At 37.3% G+C, this 19562-nt stretch overlaps 2 protein-coding genes across 2 annotated transcripts; one reads left to right on the forward strand and one right to left on the reverse strand.

Annotated features, from left to right (window-relative positions):
• Positions 1-1292: 1292 nt before the first annotated feature.
• On the reverse strand, positions 1293-13984 carry hook1 (hook microtubule-tethering protein 1). The gene is made up of 22 exons (XM_057353443.1): positions 13766-13984; positions 12573-12658; positions 11614-11686; positions 11459-11509; positions 11125-11257; positions 10924-10991; positions 10746-10808; positions 10578-10661; positions 8860-9023; positions 8599-8739; positions 8289-8490; positions 7855-7965; positions 7296-7383; positions 4715-4781; positions 4492-4632; positions 4029-4116; positions 3853-3884; positions 3689-3771; positions 3515-3615; positions 3141-3242; positions 2989-3057; positions 1293-2886 (listed from the first exon to the last, which is right to left on the reverse strand). The coding sequence occupies exons 1-22, from the start codon at positions 13808-13810 to the stop codon at positions 2731-2733; spliced, it is 2148 nt and encodes a 715-aa protein (XP_057209426.1). The 5' UTR covers positions 13811-13984; the 3' UTR covers positions 1293-2730.
• Positions 13985-15894: 1910 nt separating this feature from the next.
• si:dkey-183n20.15 (RING-HC_RNF170 domain-containing protein) lies at positions 15895-19517 on the forward strand. The gene is made up of 6 exons (XM_057353456.1): positions 15895-15994; positions 17055-17103; positions 17228-17336; positions 17947-18020; positions 18142-18252; positions 18985-19517. Exons 1-6 carry the CDS (start codon positions 15966-15968, stop codon positions 19288-19290), a joined length of 678 nt encoding a protein of 225 aa, XP_057209439.1. The 5' UTR covers positions 15895-15965; the 3' UTR covers positions 19291-19517.
• The last annotated feature ends 45 nt before the right edge of the window (positions 19518-19562 follow it).

Below are 19562 nucleotides of genomic sequence, written 5' to 3' on the forward strand. Positions count from 1 at the left end.
GTCACCAGTGAACAAACAAGTGCGATTTTGTCATGTTAATATAAATGAGAGCTTTAAAAACATCAATATGTCTGAGTTACAATATGTCCTGCTGTTGAAGTGTGAACCTTCAAGGCCAGCTAAATATTAACACTTTATATTCTTCCAAATTTGTAATGGCTCTAGTTCACATTTGTCATTACAAACTAACATTTGAGTGTGCTGATTATTTACCACTATAATGTTCTGTTAATATTCTTTCAATTCCTCACAAACACATACCATAAAATAAAGTGAGATTTAGTGCAGAATTCAAATATGCACACACTGTAAACAATGAAATCATTGACACTGTACAAAACCCAACAATGTAAACACTAGCAGGACTAGAAGCGTTGGGCGAGTATTTCAGGGTGTGCCTGTTTTTGCTGACTGGAGAGCAATCGAAGTTCAGCAGCATTTATCTCACTTGCTGTTGTTTAAAATAACCCGCTTCACCTCTCACCTACCCCGAGAGAGTTTGAACTGGGCCAAAAGAGCCTTTAGATTCACGTTGCACTCACAAATAAGCAAAGCTGCCAGTTTGTTAAAAAGTATACTGTAGAAAGGTAGAAGTACACAGTGCTGATAGACTTTCCCGTAGTTACCTCAGATCTAAAAACAGAAAATAGACAGATTTATTTAACATCACATTACATGAAGAAATTAACTTGCTGTTATTAAATGCACTGCAAGATCAAGAGGAGAAAACTACAAGAGAAAAGTTAGATGTTTTTTTTTTAGAATTTTCAGAACGCATACTGTTACGACTATTAACCTTAAAGTGATAGTTCACCTAAAAATAAAAAATCTGTCATCATTTACTCATCCTCTTGTCATTTCAAACCTATTTGACTTTCTTTCTTCCGCAGAGCACAAAAGAAGATATTTTGAAGAATGTTTTTAACTGGCCCCCATTCACTTGCATTGGTTTTGTGTCCATACAATAGAAGTGAATGGGGTCCAGTGCTGTTCGGTTACCAACTTTCTTCAAAATATCTTCTTTTATGTTCTGCGGAAGAAAGTCATAAAGGTTTGAAATTTAAAGCGGGTGAGTTAATGATGACAGACTTTTCATCTTTGGGTAAACTGTCACTTTAACCTTGTGTGAGCTGTTTAATTGAAAACATCTACAATAATTTGACCAAAATCTTGTTTAGCGTTATAACTTCTTTATAAAAAACAGTAATAAATAACATTACTCAAAATAGACACCTGCCAGTGGTGAGGGATTATACATTTAGATTATGAATTAAAACACAGACAGGCAATACTGCAAAACAAACTTGAGTGATTATTTATTTCATTACATGTAAATGAAGCCAGTGCGCTTTATCCTCAAATATGATTCTAATACCATTTCAATCGTTTCTTAATAATCAGATCTCAAAAACAATGATAGTGCTCATAAAATTGAGTACACAAATTCCTTTGAAACACATCATACACAAATATTAGCATTTCAAGAAATTAGCATTTACTGTAGCTTTAACCCATCACAGGCCAAAATCTGAATAAAACATCAGAAAAGAAATGTGATGATTCACTTTACTATTTAAAACAGTTTGATAGAACAAAGAACGAATATCTTCCAACAGTGTTTTCTTCTGAACACAAAAGCTAGTCTATTAGCAAACAGTTAAGTCAGATTAACCTAAGCAGGTGCGGATATTTACGGTATACAGCGAAGCCATTTTAAATGTACGGTGAAACTATGTGTCACAAGTTTTACATGTATTTTTAAGATAAAAGCCAAAACAGGCCAATGGCATACAAGATTATTGAAGCTGTCAATAGCATTTTGCTCAAGAGGAGACAGCTCGATAATGTGCTGGTGTTAAAATCCTGATATCAGATGTTTTACACAGACAGGAAACATTAAATAAGTCAAAATGCACTTCTGCTTATTAAAAGAGCATGCAAGAGTCTGATCACAGTCAACTGAATATAAAATATTATAACTGACCAAAGCTTCAATGAAGCGCCTGGACTTTAGCTTAATCAGTCATCTACATTTCTATTTTTGATGTATACAAATGTATTTAATTTATGTCGTTGTTTTGAGAAAAAGACATATTAGGAGGAAATAAACAAAAAATGGCGTCCAGCACCAAAAACTTTTATTCTGAACCATTGCTTACATTTAGTTTTGTGGCTGATTGACACGCTTGGGTGGATTTGGATAATTTAGGTCTGATAAACGTTTGTCACAAGTTGTATTCTGCACATGCCTACAATAATGCAAATACAAACGTATTTCATAACTGCGTAGTGTACCGCTGGAAGTCAGTTTGAGCGAAAGCATACATGCTACCAATACTTGCATTAAATGCATTTCATACAGAATCTGAGAAGAGCCTGCCAAAAGATTGACCTGTGACTTTGTAAAGCCCTTAATCGGGATGATTTTTTATCAGTGCTGGTTCGGAGGTGACCCTGCTGCAGACTGTTTCAGGTTGGAGTGCTTGTTTATTCCTAAAGATGAATAAAGAGTGCTACTGTACATTATATTGTTTGCTGATTGAGTTCATCGCAGAAGAATTCCTTTGATTTTTATACACGTTTAACTGTAGATCGTGAACACGGGGACATGCTAATGTTCCATAAAGGCATGCTTGTCCCCATGATCCGAAGTGTACATAAGGTCACTTAAGTGTGCACGTCAGGGAAAGAAGGAGAAGAGTGGGAGGTTGGGTGGTATTCAAGACGACGTTACTTGGAAGACGTGCCAGGAACGTTGATGGACATGGTACGTCGAGCGTTGGTCACCTGACGTTGCTGAGCCAGGAAAGACTGGCCGGGCGGTACTAGAGAGTTGGACCGGCCACTAAGCCGTGACTCGATTGCCATCTTCTGGAAGGTCAAACTCTGTAAGAAGTAGGGTGAGATAAAGTATCAGCAAGAGACTAAAACTCATTATATAAAAGGGTTTGTTTACACTGAATGTTACAAAGTTTTGAGGCAAGTCACCTTATTATACCAAGCCGTCACTATTAACTTCTCCTCATATTCTCTCAGTTTGGCCTGTTCACACTCACGCTGAGTAAAAAATGGAAAGAAGAAGATTACAGATAAGAAACAAAAGATGTAAACATGAGAAGACCATAGAGATGATGTTCTACCTCCAGAGCAATGATCTTCTTGTCTTTCTCAGACAGCTGACTTTTCAGCGAATGAATCTCAGCTGAGGCTGGGTTTAGTTTGGGATCAAGAGCTCGAATCACCTTAAAAATACACAAACAAATACTGTTATCTCTAGCAACACAGAAGTCACATCCAAATAATAGAGGAGTACCATAAAGCGGCAGGGTATCAATATTTTTCTTCATCAAATGGAGCTGCAATATGTTTGTTTGACCTAACGAAAGGCGTTACTTTATGGCGGAGCTATGCTTTGTGACTTACCAATGGGAGTGAAAGTAAGTGCAGCTGAGACATACAAGTACAAAAGATCAAGTGGCAAACTGAATGTTTGGGTTAAAGTTCAAATAACTACATCACGAGCTTTCTCCAGGTACATCTTGTATCGGTTCTCCATCGCCTTCATGTCCTCATCTTTCTTCTTCAGCGCTGCCACCAGCTCATCCAGCTTCACATCTGAAAGGAACATATTGGTTACGCCTATCCTGATAACAGTTCCACAAGGTCAGTTATAAGGTCAGAAGCTCACTGGTTTGAGTTGCCTCTGGCTGAAGGTCTTCCAACCACTCCTTTTTCTTCATTATTTCATCTTGTGCCTCATTAAGTTTCACCCTAAAGATACATTAAAACACTTAGCTTTACAGGTATGCAAATGTGGTTCAAATATCTGTATTTACATGAACATAAACTTACATATGAGCATCCAGCTTTCTCTTCAGATGAGACTGTATGGAAAAGAAACGTGACATAAAAAAAACATTTCAAGTTAAATATGTTAATTTCAGCAGCCATGAAGTATGTGAAACACTACTGGGTAAATAACCAAAAAAGTGCAGTGGCGCCATCAAGAGGCCAAAATGCACACTTACATCTTCAGGTTTGGCTCCCTGTGTCTGTAAGGCCTTTTGCAGATCCTCCACCTGCTGCTGGAGCTCATTGATTCTTGCTTTGTTTAACCTTAAAATAAATATGAATGAATTTGCATCCGTTAAGGTCTTTAATTGGAAACTTTGCAACAACTTTAGTTAAATTTTAAAATATCTTAGTATTTGGTATCGCCACTTTTTTCACAGCATGTGTATTGTTTACATTTGACTAGTGACCTGGAACAGCGTAAAAGTTTAGAAGCTTATATATATTATTTTAGTATAGTATATTAGAATATTATACCAAGATGTGGTACCCATTTACTGTAGTAAACGCTCTGCATGAATAGCCTAGGTTGCATTCTGTCTGCTCTGGAAAACGTTTTTGACAGCCCTGCTGGTCCTGTAGCGTTTAACTGTGGCTTCTCAGATGTGATGCTGATAGTGTGTGTTTGACGTTCAGTACCTGTTCTCTGTGTCTACTTCACTGCGTGCCCGCCGGGCCACCTCCACCTGTTCCTGCAGCTCAGTTATGCGCTCGTTCTCAGACTCTTCCTGCTGCAGCCGCAACATCTTATTCTCATGCTGCAGACGGATGAACTTCTCCCTGGAAAATCAAGCATGAAATGAAATACACATCAACATACACAATGAAAATGCTTTGTGATATAATCCTTCAAATATCATACCTGTATTCAATAGGCAACATCTCAGCTGCCAGGGTATCATGGGTTGGACTTCCTGTTTGATATTTTTCTGTAGGATATAAAATGTGAACAAGATCAAGTCAAAGTCTTCTCGAATCAAAAGTTGCCCAATGTCCAAGCACTGAAATATCTTGGTTCACTATTACATTAACGTGGACAGAATAAATATAAGATTGGCTGTGCTTCCTCTGATTTACCAGATTTGTATGAAATCGACCTGCATAGGACAGTTTTACTTATTTATTTCAGTACGGCTTGCTTCTGCCCACTCGTCTGTTATTATGGTGTTTTTCCACTTGTTTCCCCATTGAATATAATACAAAAGAAACAGAGTAAAAAATGATGCATTATCACTTTAATTTGTGTTTTTAAGAAGCATGAATGCATATACAGTATGTAGGCCCAGTCAGAAATAATAAAAACATTAAACCTGAATTTCACATGCAGACAAAAGTCAAACAGAAAAACATTTAGCTACACATACAGACGTGCTCAAATTTGTTGGTATCCCTCCACAAAAAACGAAGAATGCACAATTTTCTCTGAAATAACTCAAAACTGACAAAAGTAATTGGCATCCACCATTGTTTATTCCATATTTAATAGAAATCAGACTTTGCTTTTGATTTTTTATTCAACATAATATTGTAAATAGTAAAACAAATGAAAATGTCATGGACAAAAATGATGGGACCCCTAACCTAATATTTTGTTGCACAACCTTTAGAGGCGATCACTGCAAGCAAACGTTTCCTGTAGCTCTCAATGAGTCTTCAGCACCTGTTAACAGGTAGTTTGGGCCACTCTTCCGACCAAACTTTAGTCATTTAGTTTAGTCAAACTGCTCCAGCTGTCTCAGGTTTGATGGGTGCCTTCTCCAGACTGCAAGTTTCAGCTCTTTCCATAGATGTTCCATAGGATTCAGATCAGGAATCATAGAAGGCCACTTCAGGATAGTCCAATGTTTTGTTCTTATCCATTCTTGGGTGATTTTAGCTGTGTGTTTTATTATCCTGTTGGAGGACCCAAGACCTGCGACTGAGACAGAGCTTTCTGACACTGGGCAGTACGTTTCGCTCCAGAATGTCTTGATAGTCTTGAGATTTCATTGTGTCCTGCACAGATTCAACCTGTGCCAGATGCAGGCAGCCCCAAAACATAACCGAGCCCCAAAACATAACCGAGCCTCCTCCATGTTTCACTGTAGGTATGGTGTTCAGTGTTCATCTGTGAACATAGAGCTGATGTGACTTGCCATAAAGCAGTTTTGACTCATCTGTCCAAAGGACATTCTCCCAGAAGGATTGTAGCTTGTCGATATTCCAGTCTGGATTTTTTATGTTTTTCTTTCAAATGTGGAGTCCTCCTGGGTGTTCTTCCATGGAGCCTAAGTTTGCTCAAAAAGTGACGGATGATGCGATCAGAAACTGACGTGCCTTCACCTTGGAGTTCAGCTTGTATCTCTTTGGCAGTTATCCTTGGTTCTTTTACTACCATTCGCACTATCCTTCTGTTCAATCTGGGGTCGATTTTCCTCTTGCGGCCGCACCCAGGGAGGTTGACTACGATTCCATGGACCTTAAACTTCTTAATAATATTTGCAACTGTTGTCACAGGAACATCGAGCTGCTTGGAGATGGTCTTGTAGCCTTAACTTTACCCTGCTTGTCTATTATTTTCTTTCTGAGCTCCTCACACATCTCTATCCTTTGCTTTCTCTGGTCCATGTTCAGTGTGGTGCACACAATGATACCAAACAGCACAGTGACTACTGTTCTCCGTTTCAATAGGCTGAATGATTTATTACACGATTGGATACATGTGTGATACTAATTAAAGAAACTAATTAGTTTGAAATATCACTATAATCCAATTATGTATTATCTTTTCTAAGGGGTACCAACAAATGTGTCCAGGCCATTTTAGAATATCTTTGTAGAATAAGCAATAATTCATCTCTTTTCACTGCTTCTTTGCTTTATTCTATGACATACCAAAGGCATGCAAGTATACATGATACAATAGCTTTTAATTTCATCACTCTTCAGGAGGAATGAAGCGTTATTTCAATGAGCTGTAAGGGTACCAACAAATTTGAGCACGTCTGTAAGAATATACCAAAAGCCTTTTTTCTAACATCCAAAGATTTAACAAACAACTATTCATATTCCCTAGTAGAGGTCTATAATAGTAAATAAATACAAGTAAACTGAATTACCTACAAAACTTGTAGGCCTATGTCCATACTGGAAAAGGATCTTATTCACCAAAGAGTGCTTTAGATTTTTTAGTCTTTGCTCAAGTATGTGACCTCAAATACTGAAAGCTTTTTCCGATGGAAGCCGGGATGCAAATTAATGCCATGTACATCTTTTCCACCACTTCAGGACAACCTTTGATTCTTGTGCTTTTGATGCGTGCAACTTTTAAATATGCCACACAGCTCTCTTCCAAAACGTCTCACAGTACTCATAGTAAACTCCAGTACTCAAAATAAACTAAGACATCAACTAGATCTTTTGAAAACATGCCCAGAACACAGGTGTGTCATCTGCATACATACCTGCTTGTAATAGCTGGTCTTGTTGTGCCTGTGTACATCGGAGCTCCTCATTGATCTCTCTGAGTGTGTCCCGCTCAATACTGATTCTCTGATGGATCACGCAAACACAATTATCACAGGACTTTCAAAGCACATGGGTGTATTTGACTGTTAGAAACTGGCTCGGTTCTCCCAGTTTATCACTTAAAGGAATATTTCACCCAAAAGTGTCATCATTTACACACCCTCAGATTGTCCCAAACCTGTATAAATTTCTTTGTTCTGCTTAACACAAAGGAAGATATTTGGAAGAATGTCAGTAGCCAAACAGATCTCATCCCCCATTGACTCCCACAGTATTTATTTTCCCTACTATGGCAGTAAATGGGGGATGAGGTCTGTCTGCTTACTGGCATCCTTCCAAATATCTTCCTTTGTGTTTAGCAGAACAAAGAAATGTATACAGGTTTGGAACAACCTGAGGGTGTGTTAATGATGACAGAATTTTCAATCTTGGGTGAACTATCCCTTTAAGGTCTGTGGCATGTGTCTGTGGGAATGCATGTCAATGTGTGTGTACCTCTTTCTCCTTAAGTACAGTGTCAAATTTTTCCTGAAACTTCTTCATCTCGAAGGCCAGGTTATCAGCCCTGCGGGATTCCTCCGACATTTTCTTATGGAGCTCCTGCACCTGTTGTTTCAAATTCAAGGTTACGTGGATGCTCAACCTTGAGGCTTGAAGCTATATAAAGTACATGCTTCTAAACGTATTTTCAATAGATGTTTTTATAAATGCATCATTTTTAAGTTGACTTTCACTGTACCACAGAGACATTCCTTAAAATATCTTCTCTTGTTTTCCACAGAAGAAAGAGTCATAACCGGTTTGAAATGACATGGGTGGATACATGCTAACATTTTTATTTTAAGGTGAACTATCCCTTTAATTCTGATCATGTTTGTGTCTTTAATCGTGTACGTCTGTGTTTTTGTGTTTTTCACACATATTTGTACCTGTCTCTTGTACGTTTCCAACTGAGCTCTCGCAGCATTGGCCTTGCGTAGCTCCTCTTCCAGGCTGACCGTATTGTGCATGTAGGTCATATTCTTCTCCTCCAGAGCTTTCAACTGCCGCCTGAGGTCACTCAGATCTTCTAACTTTTTCCTGTATGTCTCGACAGAAGCCTCTAGCTTCACTGCCCGATCAGAGCAATTCCTAAACAAACACACACAGATGATGGGATCTATCTGTCAAAAGTTCTCCAAAACACCCATCACACATCATACACAAAAACATTCACAGCACAGATAAAGAAACACACACCTCAATACATCTAATTCGTCTTTAAGTGCTCGGGACTCCTCGGCCAAGCTGGTCAGTTCATCATTGCGATGCTGAAGCTCCACTAGTTGTTTCTCTAGTTCTTCACAGTGAATGCGGTAATCGTCTTTAGCTGTCTCCAGTCTGGGTAGTACATAAACATCTATTATATACACCATAACTGTTTAATATTAGTTTAATTTAATAATTTCATTCTTTAAGAGATCTATCGGTAGCAAAACATGTGGTTGAATGAAGATGCACCTGAAGTTCTCTTCCTGAATCTGCTCTAACTGAAGCTGTAGTTGGCTATGCTTCCTGCCTGAGCGGGTGCTGGGGTCATCGAATGTATCAAGCTGATTGGCTTGATCAGTCATGAGGTCAATTTCTGCCAGAAGACTGTTTCTATCCTCCTGCAGCGCTGTTACCTGATCAAAGGACAAGAAGGACATTTGTCTGGGATCTATGGGGAACTGTATTGCACTTCAGATTGCTATTGAATTAATGTATGGATGAAGAATGAGGTTAGGAAAAGTGGTTATAATAAACTGTTAATATAAGCCCTTAAAGGGATAGTTCATCCAAAAATGAAAATTCTGTCGTCATTTACTCAACCTCAAGTTGTTTCAAATCTGTATACATTTCTTAGTTCTGTTAAACACAAAAGAAGATATTTTTAAGAATGTGGGAAAACAAACAGTTCTGGGGCACCATTGACTACCATAGTAGTTTTGTTTTCTACTATAGTGGTCAATGGTGCCCCACAACTGTTTGCTTCTCCACATTCTTCCAAATATATTCTTTCATATATATTGCTCAGTGCAACAATAAAATGTATACAGATTTGGAACTATCTTAGGCTGAGTAAATGAAGACAGAATTTTCATTTTTGGGTGAACTATCCCTTTAATTACTTTTAGTATATACTCATGAAGCTTTTCTCAAGATAAAATGTGAATAGCTGTCATAGTAATTCATTAATGTTGTATGTTTGTACTAGTAACAAAATGTTAATTTAATATTAAAAGTCCAACTGCTAACCAACAAAAGGAAAAGCTAATGAATGCAATTCACCATCTGTATGTAAATGAATTGTGAATCCATTGTTAGGCTTGTTAAAATTGTCCAACAGCCCAAAATTCTTGTTGATTTAGTTCATCTTAAAATGAAAACCCCAGCAACCTGATAGCCCATACATTCCAGAATTATTCCAATAAACTCTTCTCATCACATAAAACAACCCTGACCACTTTGACTGAAGTGTCCCAGTTTAGTGTTAGGTTGGTTAGTGGCAACGGAGGATTTAGATTTTAGTTAAGCCTTGTTGCCATGAATTCATTCAGACTCACCTCTCATACGCCAGGGATACTTTTACAACTCAATCTGTCAAGAATCAGCAACATATGAATTTCTGTCCCATATACATTCACAGAAAATGTCACTTGGCTGTTTAAACCTTGAACCTAATGTAGTATTTTCTCACAAACATATTGAAGTTCAGTAGCGAAAGAGATACCTAAGAGTTAAATAGATTAAATGAAAATACTGTATTTTACACATCCACCCATCTCCATGTAAAAACTGCCATCAATGTATTATTATTTGTCTCTGCACACACCAACAAAAAATTCCTGCACTCTAAGGCCAAATCTGTTCATCCGTGAAGGTGAAAGAACAGAACAGCAGGACACAACAAATGCTGTTCACTGAGCCGACTTGAAAAGTCTGCAACCACAAGCATTAAAACATACACTCTGACCGCCGCATGCTGAAAATCCAGCTTGACAGTTGTTTATACATACAGTATATGCAGTCTGTAGATATTTCTTTATACCCTTCTTTGTGTGACGCTCTATCATTTGTAATGCGCTTTAGATAAAAGCATCTGCTAAATGAAAACTGAAGAATCTTCTTTATGACACTTGTGCAGTTTGGCTTTCTATTTAGGTAACTATCATATTGTATCTCTGTTGAAGTCTCACCTGCATGTCGAGCTCCTGGCAGCGCTGGGCCAGCTCGTCTTTCTGCGACATGACCTCAGCCAGACCTTCCAAGGATTTCTTTAACTAAACAAGTTAAGCAAGTGACTCACTGATCTTGCAGAACATGACTTTGACATTATACAAACATAATAAACAAAGATTTCTTACCTGATGTTCAACGTCTCCAAAAGGTTCTGTTCCTAACTGTGGCATGGTCTCCTTGCTCATAAGCTACACAAATGAAAAATATTTCAATTTCACATAGTGTAACTCTTGAATGTATATCTGTGGTTGAACTTGTTAGACAGCATAAAACCAAATTGAGATATCTAAATAAATGAATAACCTCCTGGATGGCAGTCATCACCACATGCTGTACAGATTCCTCCAGGGTCATGATTATCTGAATATACTCTATAGACAAAACATTACAAGATTAGAAATTATGGAATATAAATATATTACAGAAGTCTGTAACATCTTATTTATGCATAACTCAAATTGGTTATTTTCTTTGTGTTATTTTGTTTTCCCCTTATAGTTATACCTTGTTTTCTGTCGCATTTGACTGCACACCCCAGGATGAGCTGTAGGAGGCGCCCTAACTCTATTTGATCAGAATGCTCTACCACTCGCATCAGGTCAGGCATAGGGAAATCTGTGACCTGCTGGCTCAAAACCTATAAAAACACATAGATTAATAGCCACAATTAGAAATATTAAGTATAGGCATTACAAAATTGTACAACTTTTAACTTAATTTCTTAAATTGTTTAATACTGTAATTTCTGAGGAGTAAAGTGTCTGGTGGCATGCAAAATCTGAAAGAACTAAAATTATGTAAGCATTTGTAATAAACCAAAGATTAACTCATCATTGACCTCAATATAATAGTCAACCATCATTTGAAGAATCTTTTTGAGGTTGTTCATCTGTAAAAACGGAGTAAAACAGACTTCAGCTTTAGTGAACACATTGTATTTGGCATGTTCCTAAAATAAAGTTTTTAAGCACAAAGGCCTAAAAACAAATCTACCTTGAGTCTAACATTATCTCCAACATCCTCTTTAATACGTGCCAACCAGTTCTCACTGAACCACGAAGAATCTCTGTAATTGAAACATATTGATCAGTTTGGTTCAGCTAATTCACAAACTTTCAGATGCTTTACAGTAATTCATAACATGACTGTAATTTGTATAACAAAATAAGTCCAGGTTTTGTTCTCTTAACTGTTTTAGGGCTATCAATCAATTCATCGCGATTTAGGAAATATTGTAAAATATGTATTTGTTTATATTTACCAATCATTTAAATTAGTTTTAAATGTTTATTAATTATTATATATATATGCATGTGTATGTTTTTATCAATACAAAATTTATATGCACAGTACACAGACAGATATTATGTAAACACAAACTTTTATTCTGGATGCGATTAATCGTTTGACAGCCCTAAACTGTATCATATCCTCAGAATACACAGCCTCAATAAACACTAAATGCTACATGTCAGTACATTTAACTGTAATGCATAAACAAGAAAAAAACTAAAGCATCTCAAAACCAAGCGTCAGGACTCCGAAGACTACCCACAATCCCATGCATTTCATAAAATATTAAAACGCTGACAAGCTGACGTATAAATCAGTAATGCTGACAGAGAATATGATTTACTAGTGGATGTCAGTGAGAAATGCACAACACAGTCAGGTTTGTGTAAATGACGAAAAGTCGGTCAAACCAGACAGCACTGACTTAGTCTTTATTAAGTGTAATAGGAGTAGTCTGTTTAGTCATTACACACCTATGACAGAAAAGAATAACAAGAACAACTGGTAGTGTATGGTTTGTGAAGCTAAATGATTGAGCTTCGCCCTACCAACAGCAAGGTCAACGGTTCAATTACCAGAAAACACAAATACTGATGAAATATTGAATGCATTCTAAGCTGATTTGCATTAAAGTTTCTATCAAATGAATAAACACTCACATCTGATGCAGTGCCTGAGACATGGCAGCTCCTGTGGTCAGATCATTCACTGTCTTACATGGTGCTGCGGTGTTGAAGGTCTGTAGCTAGGGTCAAATATACAAACAAATCCAATTGTATAATCAGCATATGCAGCAAAAACCTAAAACTATAGTGTGCCTATGATAAATAACATTGGGCAATAGAAAATGTGTGTTAAAAGTGAGTATATAATGAGGAAAAACTGTCACAGTGAACATTGCAACATCATTCTGACTAAAAGCAACACAATGGCATGAACATTAACAAAATGCGCTGACATGTTAATGTTTATCCAGTATGTGTTCGTTTGGCACAGTTTTGTTCAAGTTCTGATGATAAAGATTTGCTATGTATATCACATTGATTTAAATACACAGAAAAGCATAGACTTCTGATCCGTATGCTTAGGATTACTACATTTAAAGATTCAGATAACCATTCAAAAACAGAAGGAAAACTGTATGAATACATTGGCGGCATCACAGTTCCTTCCCATACGAAATTAACCACGGTTGTACAATTATATGGCATTTGTAGCAAAACATAGTAACCACAAATTTACATTGGACTCAATATAGTAAACAAAGTTTAACTATGATATTTGTAGTAAAATATGTAAAATACTATGCTCTGGTGCATGCACAAAGTAAAAAGCCATGGTTCAGATCCAAAAAGAACCTGCTATATATAACACACCACAGCCAAAAATCATATCTTTACATATCATATAAACAATCTTTATATCATATATCTAATTGCATAAGCGACTGAAGAAAAACCCAATACGAGACATTCCGCAAATACTCTAGTTAAAGAGATTAGACGACTAAATCGGATGAGGATGAAGTTGGCCGTGACCGTTTACATCTCTAAATTACATTCAAAACCCTCTTCTTTCTGATATATAGTCTAAATATAGACACATCATTGTATATCATGCTGTACATAATGTACAGTACGCACCGCAAGCCCATTCAGTTTCTGTACACAGCCATGGCTTCGTTTAAATGGCTTATTTCCGGTAATTTTGGACTATGGTGCTACAAGTACACGACGACTACCTGCGACAGGTAACGCTATCCTTATCGATCCGACCACACATAAATAAACCATCCATCACGCGCACACACAAGATTCCGTTAGAAATACATTTAAAATAGACGGAATCTTACCCAGATAATAAGGCTCTCGCACAGCACCGTTTTATTTAAATCCATTTCTCCTCTGCGCTATCGGTCAAATATTTCCGTCCACCTGCCAACAATGCGCTTCCCTTTCCCACTGCATCCGACCTACCTGCGAGTGTATTTGCGTAGCACCGACTCGCTCAACGTTCAGGTCTATAGCGTCTACGCACTAATTAAAGCGTACGGGTTTCGTGAATGAACACCGCTGATACTTGTCGTGCTGCGTTCATAAGGATTGGGGGATCAAGAGCGCTACAGCGAGGAATGAAACGCCAATGAGGTGTGTTTGGCTTGATGCGGCGCTGCGCAGAGTAATCAGCAGTTGACAGTGAAATATCGCGAGGGTGGACCAAAAGCTGTGCTTATCGATTGCTCTCACGGTACTTTGATATCAGACGCCGATGGGTCTGCGCAGCGCCGCATGAAGTCGAACACACCTCATTGGCGTTTCCTCGCTTGAGCTAAGAATACAGTGCAGCCAATCACAATACAGAACTGAGAAGAGTGGCAGAGTGTCGGGTGTTAAACAGTCAGAGAACACGGCTGTTTTCTTCACTATTTTAAGCTAAGATGCTCTTAATATTAGTAAGCTAATGTTCAAAAAGTGCAATAAGCGTGTTGCAAAAACAGACAGAAATAGTTCAGCAACAAAAGACGTCCAATTTAAAATGTATAAAATCATAGATAATTTTTTTTTATTGCTTTAGCTAAGTCTGGTTATTAATGGTATGTTAGTGAGGTAAGTTTTTATTATAACGTTATGTTTTTAATATAATGTTAAGCCTAAATATGAAAAGGAAACTCTTTTTGAGTATTTAAGAGTTATAAAATAAGAAGAATGAAGAGACTTTATACTGGTTTAATAAATTATACAAATAAATCTATGGATTTCAGATGCTAAATATGAACAACTCATGATGTTTAATGTGCCTCTGAAACTTTTATGACCCTTTTGTAATAAAAACATGAGATAAAATTGTGACGCAAAGTCACACGCATACCTAAGGGATGAGCAATGTAAGAAAAATTCATAAATCACATAATTGTTTATTTCATGCTGAATGTTTTTATGTATTTATTTTATATCCATTAAAAACCATGACATTTCAATCCTGGCATTAATCTAAGTATAAATTACAAAGGTGTGTAGAAAATCCAGACATGCTGAATGTTGGTGAAAAAATCTGAATAATAATTCACAACACAAAGCCATACATGGGGTTTAAACTAAAAGACACACTAAGCTCAATTGTGCCAATCAGAATTACACCTAAATGAATTTGGTAACTTGATAGCTATTTTATGGGGAATAGTGTAACAACTGGTGATAGTCCTTGACTGACATGACACTGGACTTTAACCTTGACAATCTTGGCCCAAAGAGGCCACTCTCAGATTCTGATTGGGGGCAGGGGGTGATTTAACCTGCATCTGTGACACCAAGGTCTTATGGATCTATTTTTAGCCAATGTGACCTTACAGTTTTGGGCAAAAGACAGCAAGCCAAGGCAAATGAACTGATATGGTATGAACGTGCAGAGGTGGTTACTTAACTACAGTACGTGAGCTGTCTCATGAATAGACATTCTGGAAAGATCTTTCTAAAGTGATTGACCCACTCACACACATAGGCTACACATGCATACAGTCAATGCAAGAGATTAAGCAGTTGATTTTATGTGATCCAGGGGTATAGTATTAATTCGGATGTAGCTTTATTTTAACTCGTCCATAAGTGTCTTAGCTCTTTAGTCATCCAGGGCACAGCGCATTATATTATGAAAACCTACGGTAAACTATTGACAGGTTACCCAGACACCTAACCTACTTACTGTAACAGGAGGAGATTTCTTCGAACTTGTGACAGTGGTCACGTGACAAAACATTGCCTACCTGAGGAATCGGCTATTATTAATGCTATTGCTCATCAAAACTTTAAACTTGACATGAACATATATTGATATCTGTGGAGGCCACTAAGTCTCCAAATTTCCTCAATTTCGAAAGTCCACCAGGAAATCAGCATAGTTACCCAACCTCCAAAAATAGCAGCTATGTGGGAGTGAAAAACCTGGTTAATGAATGACTGCTCTGTCACATTTACTGTGTATAGTGCAGCAGTGAAAATCATTTCAGTCTCTCTGCCTTCTGAAACAGACGGCAAATAAATTACATACAAAAAAACATGCTTACCAGTCACAGCTTCCACAACAGGTGAGTTGATCAATTTACATTTACATTTAGTCATTTAGCAGACGCTTCTATCCAAAGCGACTTACAAAGAGTTCAGGGAGCAATAAGCAATATGTCATACAGGAGCAATAATACAATAAGTGCTAATACAAAGTTACTAGTTTCAACAAAATCTAGACCAATACCTGTTTTTTTATTTGTCTGTCAAGTATTCACAGAAGATATGGGTTGTAAGTAGTTTTTTTTAATGTAGTGTTGAATGTAGAATGTAGTGTAATCTGTGTTAGATTTGTATTGTATATATTTTATTTAAATTAATGTTCCAGGTATTCCTATTTAAAACTCTGTGCTGCAATAACATAATAATTTTTAATAATAGGTGTTTAAATAATGACATTTATCTTGCAAGAACAAAGCAATAAATAGAAATATTCAGAGGATGCAGGTTAAGTGTTATGGTATGTTGGGCCAGTAAGTGACGCCACGCTGAATACACATGACATCAGAGAGTTTAAGTTCAGTTCTAAACTCACAGTGATACAATTCTCAGTTATGTTCATACAGGCTCATAAGCACAGCTATGAATTGTTTTACTTTTTACAGAAAAGTAACAAAATAATGTTGTTGCATGTTTACATCAATTTACTGCACATAGTTTTATTGGAGGTGCACACTGTATATTGTACTGAAACAAAATCATAACTTCAAATATGTGGCTCTCTACTCAAAAACAAAACAGTTCGGTACCATATGTGAAAGAATGATGTAAGACTGTCTGATATTGTGTTATCTGTTGTGTGAGTAAAACACGGGTGTGTCACGTTTACATGCTGTACGTGCTTCTTCAGAGCCCAGACATATATAGACTTTTCAGACAACTCAGTGATAAAACAAATGTCATGAAACAAGTAAAAAGAAGAAATTTTTACCTTGAGATAACATCTTTTACTGAAATAAATTAAAGCTTTACTTTTGTTTTTTCTGTAGTATACTCAGAATTTCAAAAAGAAGACTTAATTAAAAACTTAGACATAAACTCCAATGTTTTGCACTTCAGTAACTGCATCTCTCACTTTTGAAGGTCTCATCAGCTCTCGCAAATAAAGAGTCAAGGTCACATGAACAGAGAGGTGAGTGCACATCTCTTTTAAACCCCCTACTTACTACTACATCAATACTACTAACTCTGCTTTAATATGTAAACAATATTATGCTTCATTTTTTTATATTTATCCCATAACATCATGTTTGCAGGATTTGCACAAGCTGTGGTTATCAACTGGCAACAGGGAACCCCAATGCCCCGTGTGTTTGCAGACAGCCAGCTATCCTGTAGAGACCAACTGTGGGCATCTTTTCTGTGGTGCGTGTCAACCTCACACATCAACAAAACACATCACACTGCACAGACATAAACCTTGTTTAATCTGTTAGTAATGATGTATTTTAGATTAGGGTGCAAATTCAGTATATAATGCACTATAGAGAAACTGCTCTACATCATCTGAGAGCAGATGGTGGTGGGCATTTACACAGAAGGCGTTTAGTCAAGTACTTACTTAAACACTTGCTGGGTCATGTGACTCATCTACAACACTGCATTGAGTTTAATATTATACTGCTGTCATAGTAACAATAGTTGCGCCTGTCAGCTGACACAGCTCAAACATACAAAACTAAAAAAACATTAGCGTGTCATTAAATCCTTCCATTTGAGCGTATTGCCATGGGAAAATATTGTTTTACAGGAAGTACATAATCTAGATGTATTACTTGGAAAAAGTGATATAAAACCTATTGTTTATGCCTCGAAATAGCAATAAAATACCTGGGTAGACTATTGCAGTAATAAACGCACAGATTTCTGTCTGCCAGTAAGACTTGGCTCATAGCACCAGGCACACGTTGGAGGCCATTATCTGTAAACACGTAGCCCACTTTCATCTGTCAGATTTTTTTATTTATTTATTTAGCACCGTGCCTGATATCATATTGGAAACATGGCTCCTGGTTAGATGCCATCAACTGTCCTTTGTGCAGACAGAAGGTAGGAGAGACCTACTTCCTGAAGTTCTTATATGCATTCATACAGGCATCTTGTCCTGTATTCATATGTATTTTTTTAGGAAACAGGTAAATATGTTTTGTCTTTAATCCTTTCATCTCAGGTGAACAAGATGTGTCATGTCTTCGGGGACAATAGAGCTGACCGTAAAGAAAGAGAGATTTTGAGACATATTAAAGATTACAACAAACGTTACTCTGGAGCACCACGGCAGGTAAATGCTAACACTATTATTGTTGACCCCAAAATGAACATTTACGGACCCTCATGTCATTTCAAATCTGTATGACTTTCTATCTTCTGCAGAACACAAAAGAAGATATTTTCAAGAATGTTGGTAACTCAACAACTACGGTACCCATTCACTTCTATTGTATGGACACAAAACATATGCAAGTGAATGGGCACCGCCATTGTTTGGACACCAACATTCTTTTTTCAAATTTCTTCTTTTGTGTTTTGCAGAAGAAAGTAATACAGGTTTAAATGACAAGAGAGTGAATAAGTGATAGCAGAATTTTCATTTTTGGGTGAACTTTAACATATGCTTTAATACAACACAACCCTTGTTAATAGCACATTACTTACAGTTACAGAAACTTTTTAAGTCTATGTTTCACTCTTTTGTTGCCAAGCCCATACCTGTACATCGGTTGGATAATAATAATTACTTTTCAGCAGAGTTCATCACTTTATTTACTCTGGGCATTGTCACATCACCACACCCATTTTTGTTCCTTTTTATTACGCGGCTCGGTGGAACGCTTGATTCTGATTGGCCATTCGCGACATTTGCAGGTTCGTTATTCCCAGTTAATTCTCTGTTGTCACAAAGGTTGTGAAACCACAGAGACGAAAGGATCACAGACGCAATAAACACTAATGTGCTGTTGTCCCACGTGTTATGTCTCAACTCTCAATATTGTTTTAATTCCTTCCTTCCCAGGTTAAAGATTACCTTTGTGACGCACCTCTATTCATGCTGTTGCTGGTGCGGTGGTTGGGGAACATGAGTGGTCTGGTTTGGTTGTTTCTTTTGAGGGTGGCTGTCTGTGGATTTGGGGCTGCCATGTCTCTGGCATCCCCGCTGGAGACCCTCCCAGGGCCTTTGGGGGGTGTGCTGGGCATGCTGGATGATTTTGTAGTGGTTTTCCTTCTTCTGATCTGCATTATTAACATCAACCAGCAGATGGGGCCACAGAGGACAAGAACTCAAACGGTCACACAGGGTGTGTTGACAGATGCGTTGTAAAGGACATTGATCCTGTGCAAACTAGCATGTTGAAATTACAGTAACAGACCTTGTTGACAAAGGTTAACAGTGTCAAGATCTTGTGCACTTTGTAGTCAATAAAGGTGGATTTTCAGCGAAGATGTGTCTAAAATAGACAAACTGTGATACGTTTAGAACGATAGTATGTATAGTGAATGTAAAGTACTTTTGTAAATATACACGTTTCTAATAAAACATTTTTTCATACAAACCACAGAGACTAATGTTATAATCAAGTATTTATTTAATGC

Source organism: Triplophysa rosa, linkage group LG15 (assembly GCF_024868665.1).
Source record: "Triplophysa rosa linkage group LG15, Trosa_1v2, whole genome shotgun sequence".
Taxonomy (NCBI): Eukaryota; Metazoa; Chordata; class Actinopteri; order Cypriniformes; family Nemacheilidae; genus Triplophysa; species Triplophysa rosa.

What these genes read in the sequence shown, in the direction of transcription:
- hook1 (XM_057353443.1), bottom strand. Translation starts at nt 13,810, where the DNA reads ATGGATTTAAATAAAACGGTGCTGTGCGAGAGCCTTATTATCTGG. An exon ending in ATTCAGGAAGAGAACTTCAG is followed by an intron (nt 8,740 to 8,859) that starts GTGCATCTTCAT and finishes TGTACTACCCAG; the next exon opens with ACTGGAGACAGCTAAAGACG. An exon ending in GCCAGAGGCAACTCAAACCA is followed by an intron (nt 3,616 to 3,688) that starts GTGAGCTTCTGA and finishes TGTTCCTTTCAG; the next exon opens with ATGTGAAGCTGGATGAGCTG.
- si:dkey-183n20.15 (XM_057353456.1), top strand. Translation starts at nt 15,966, where the DNA reads ATGCTTACCAGTCACAGCTTCCACAACAG. An exon ending in AGTCACAGCTTCCACAACAG is followed by an intron (nt 15,995 to 17,054) that starts GTGAGTTGATCA and finishes TCACTTTTGAAG; the next exon opens with GTCTCATCAGCTCTCGCAAA. An exon ending in ACTCTGGAGCACCACGGCAG is followed by an intron (nt 18,253 to 18,984) that starts GTAAATGCTAAC and finishes CTTCCTTCCCAG; the next exon opens with GTTAAAGATTACCTTTGTGA.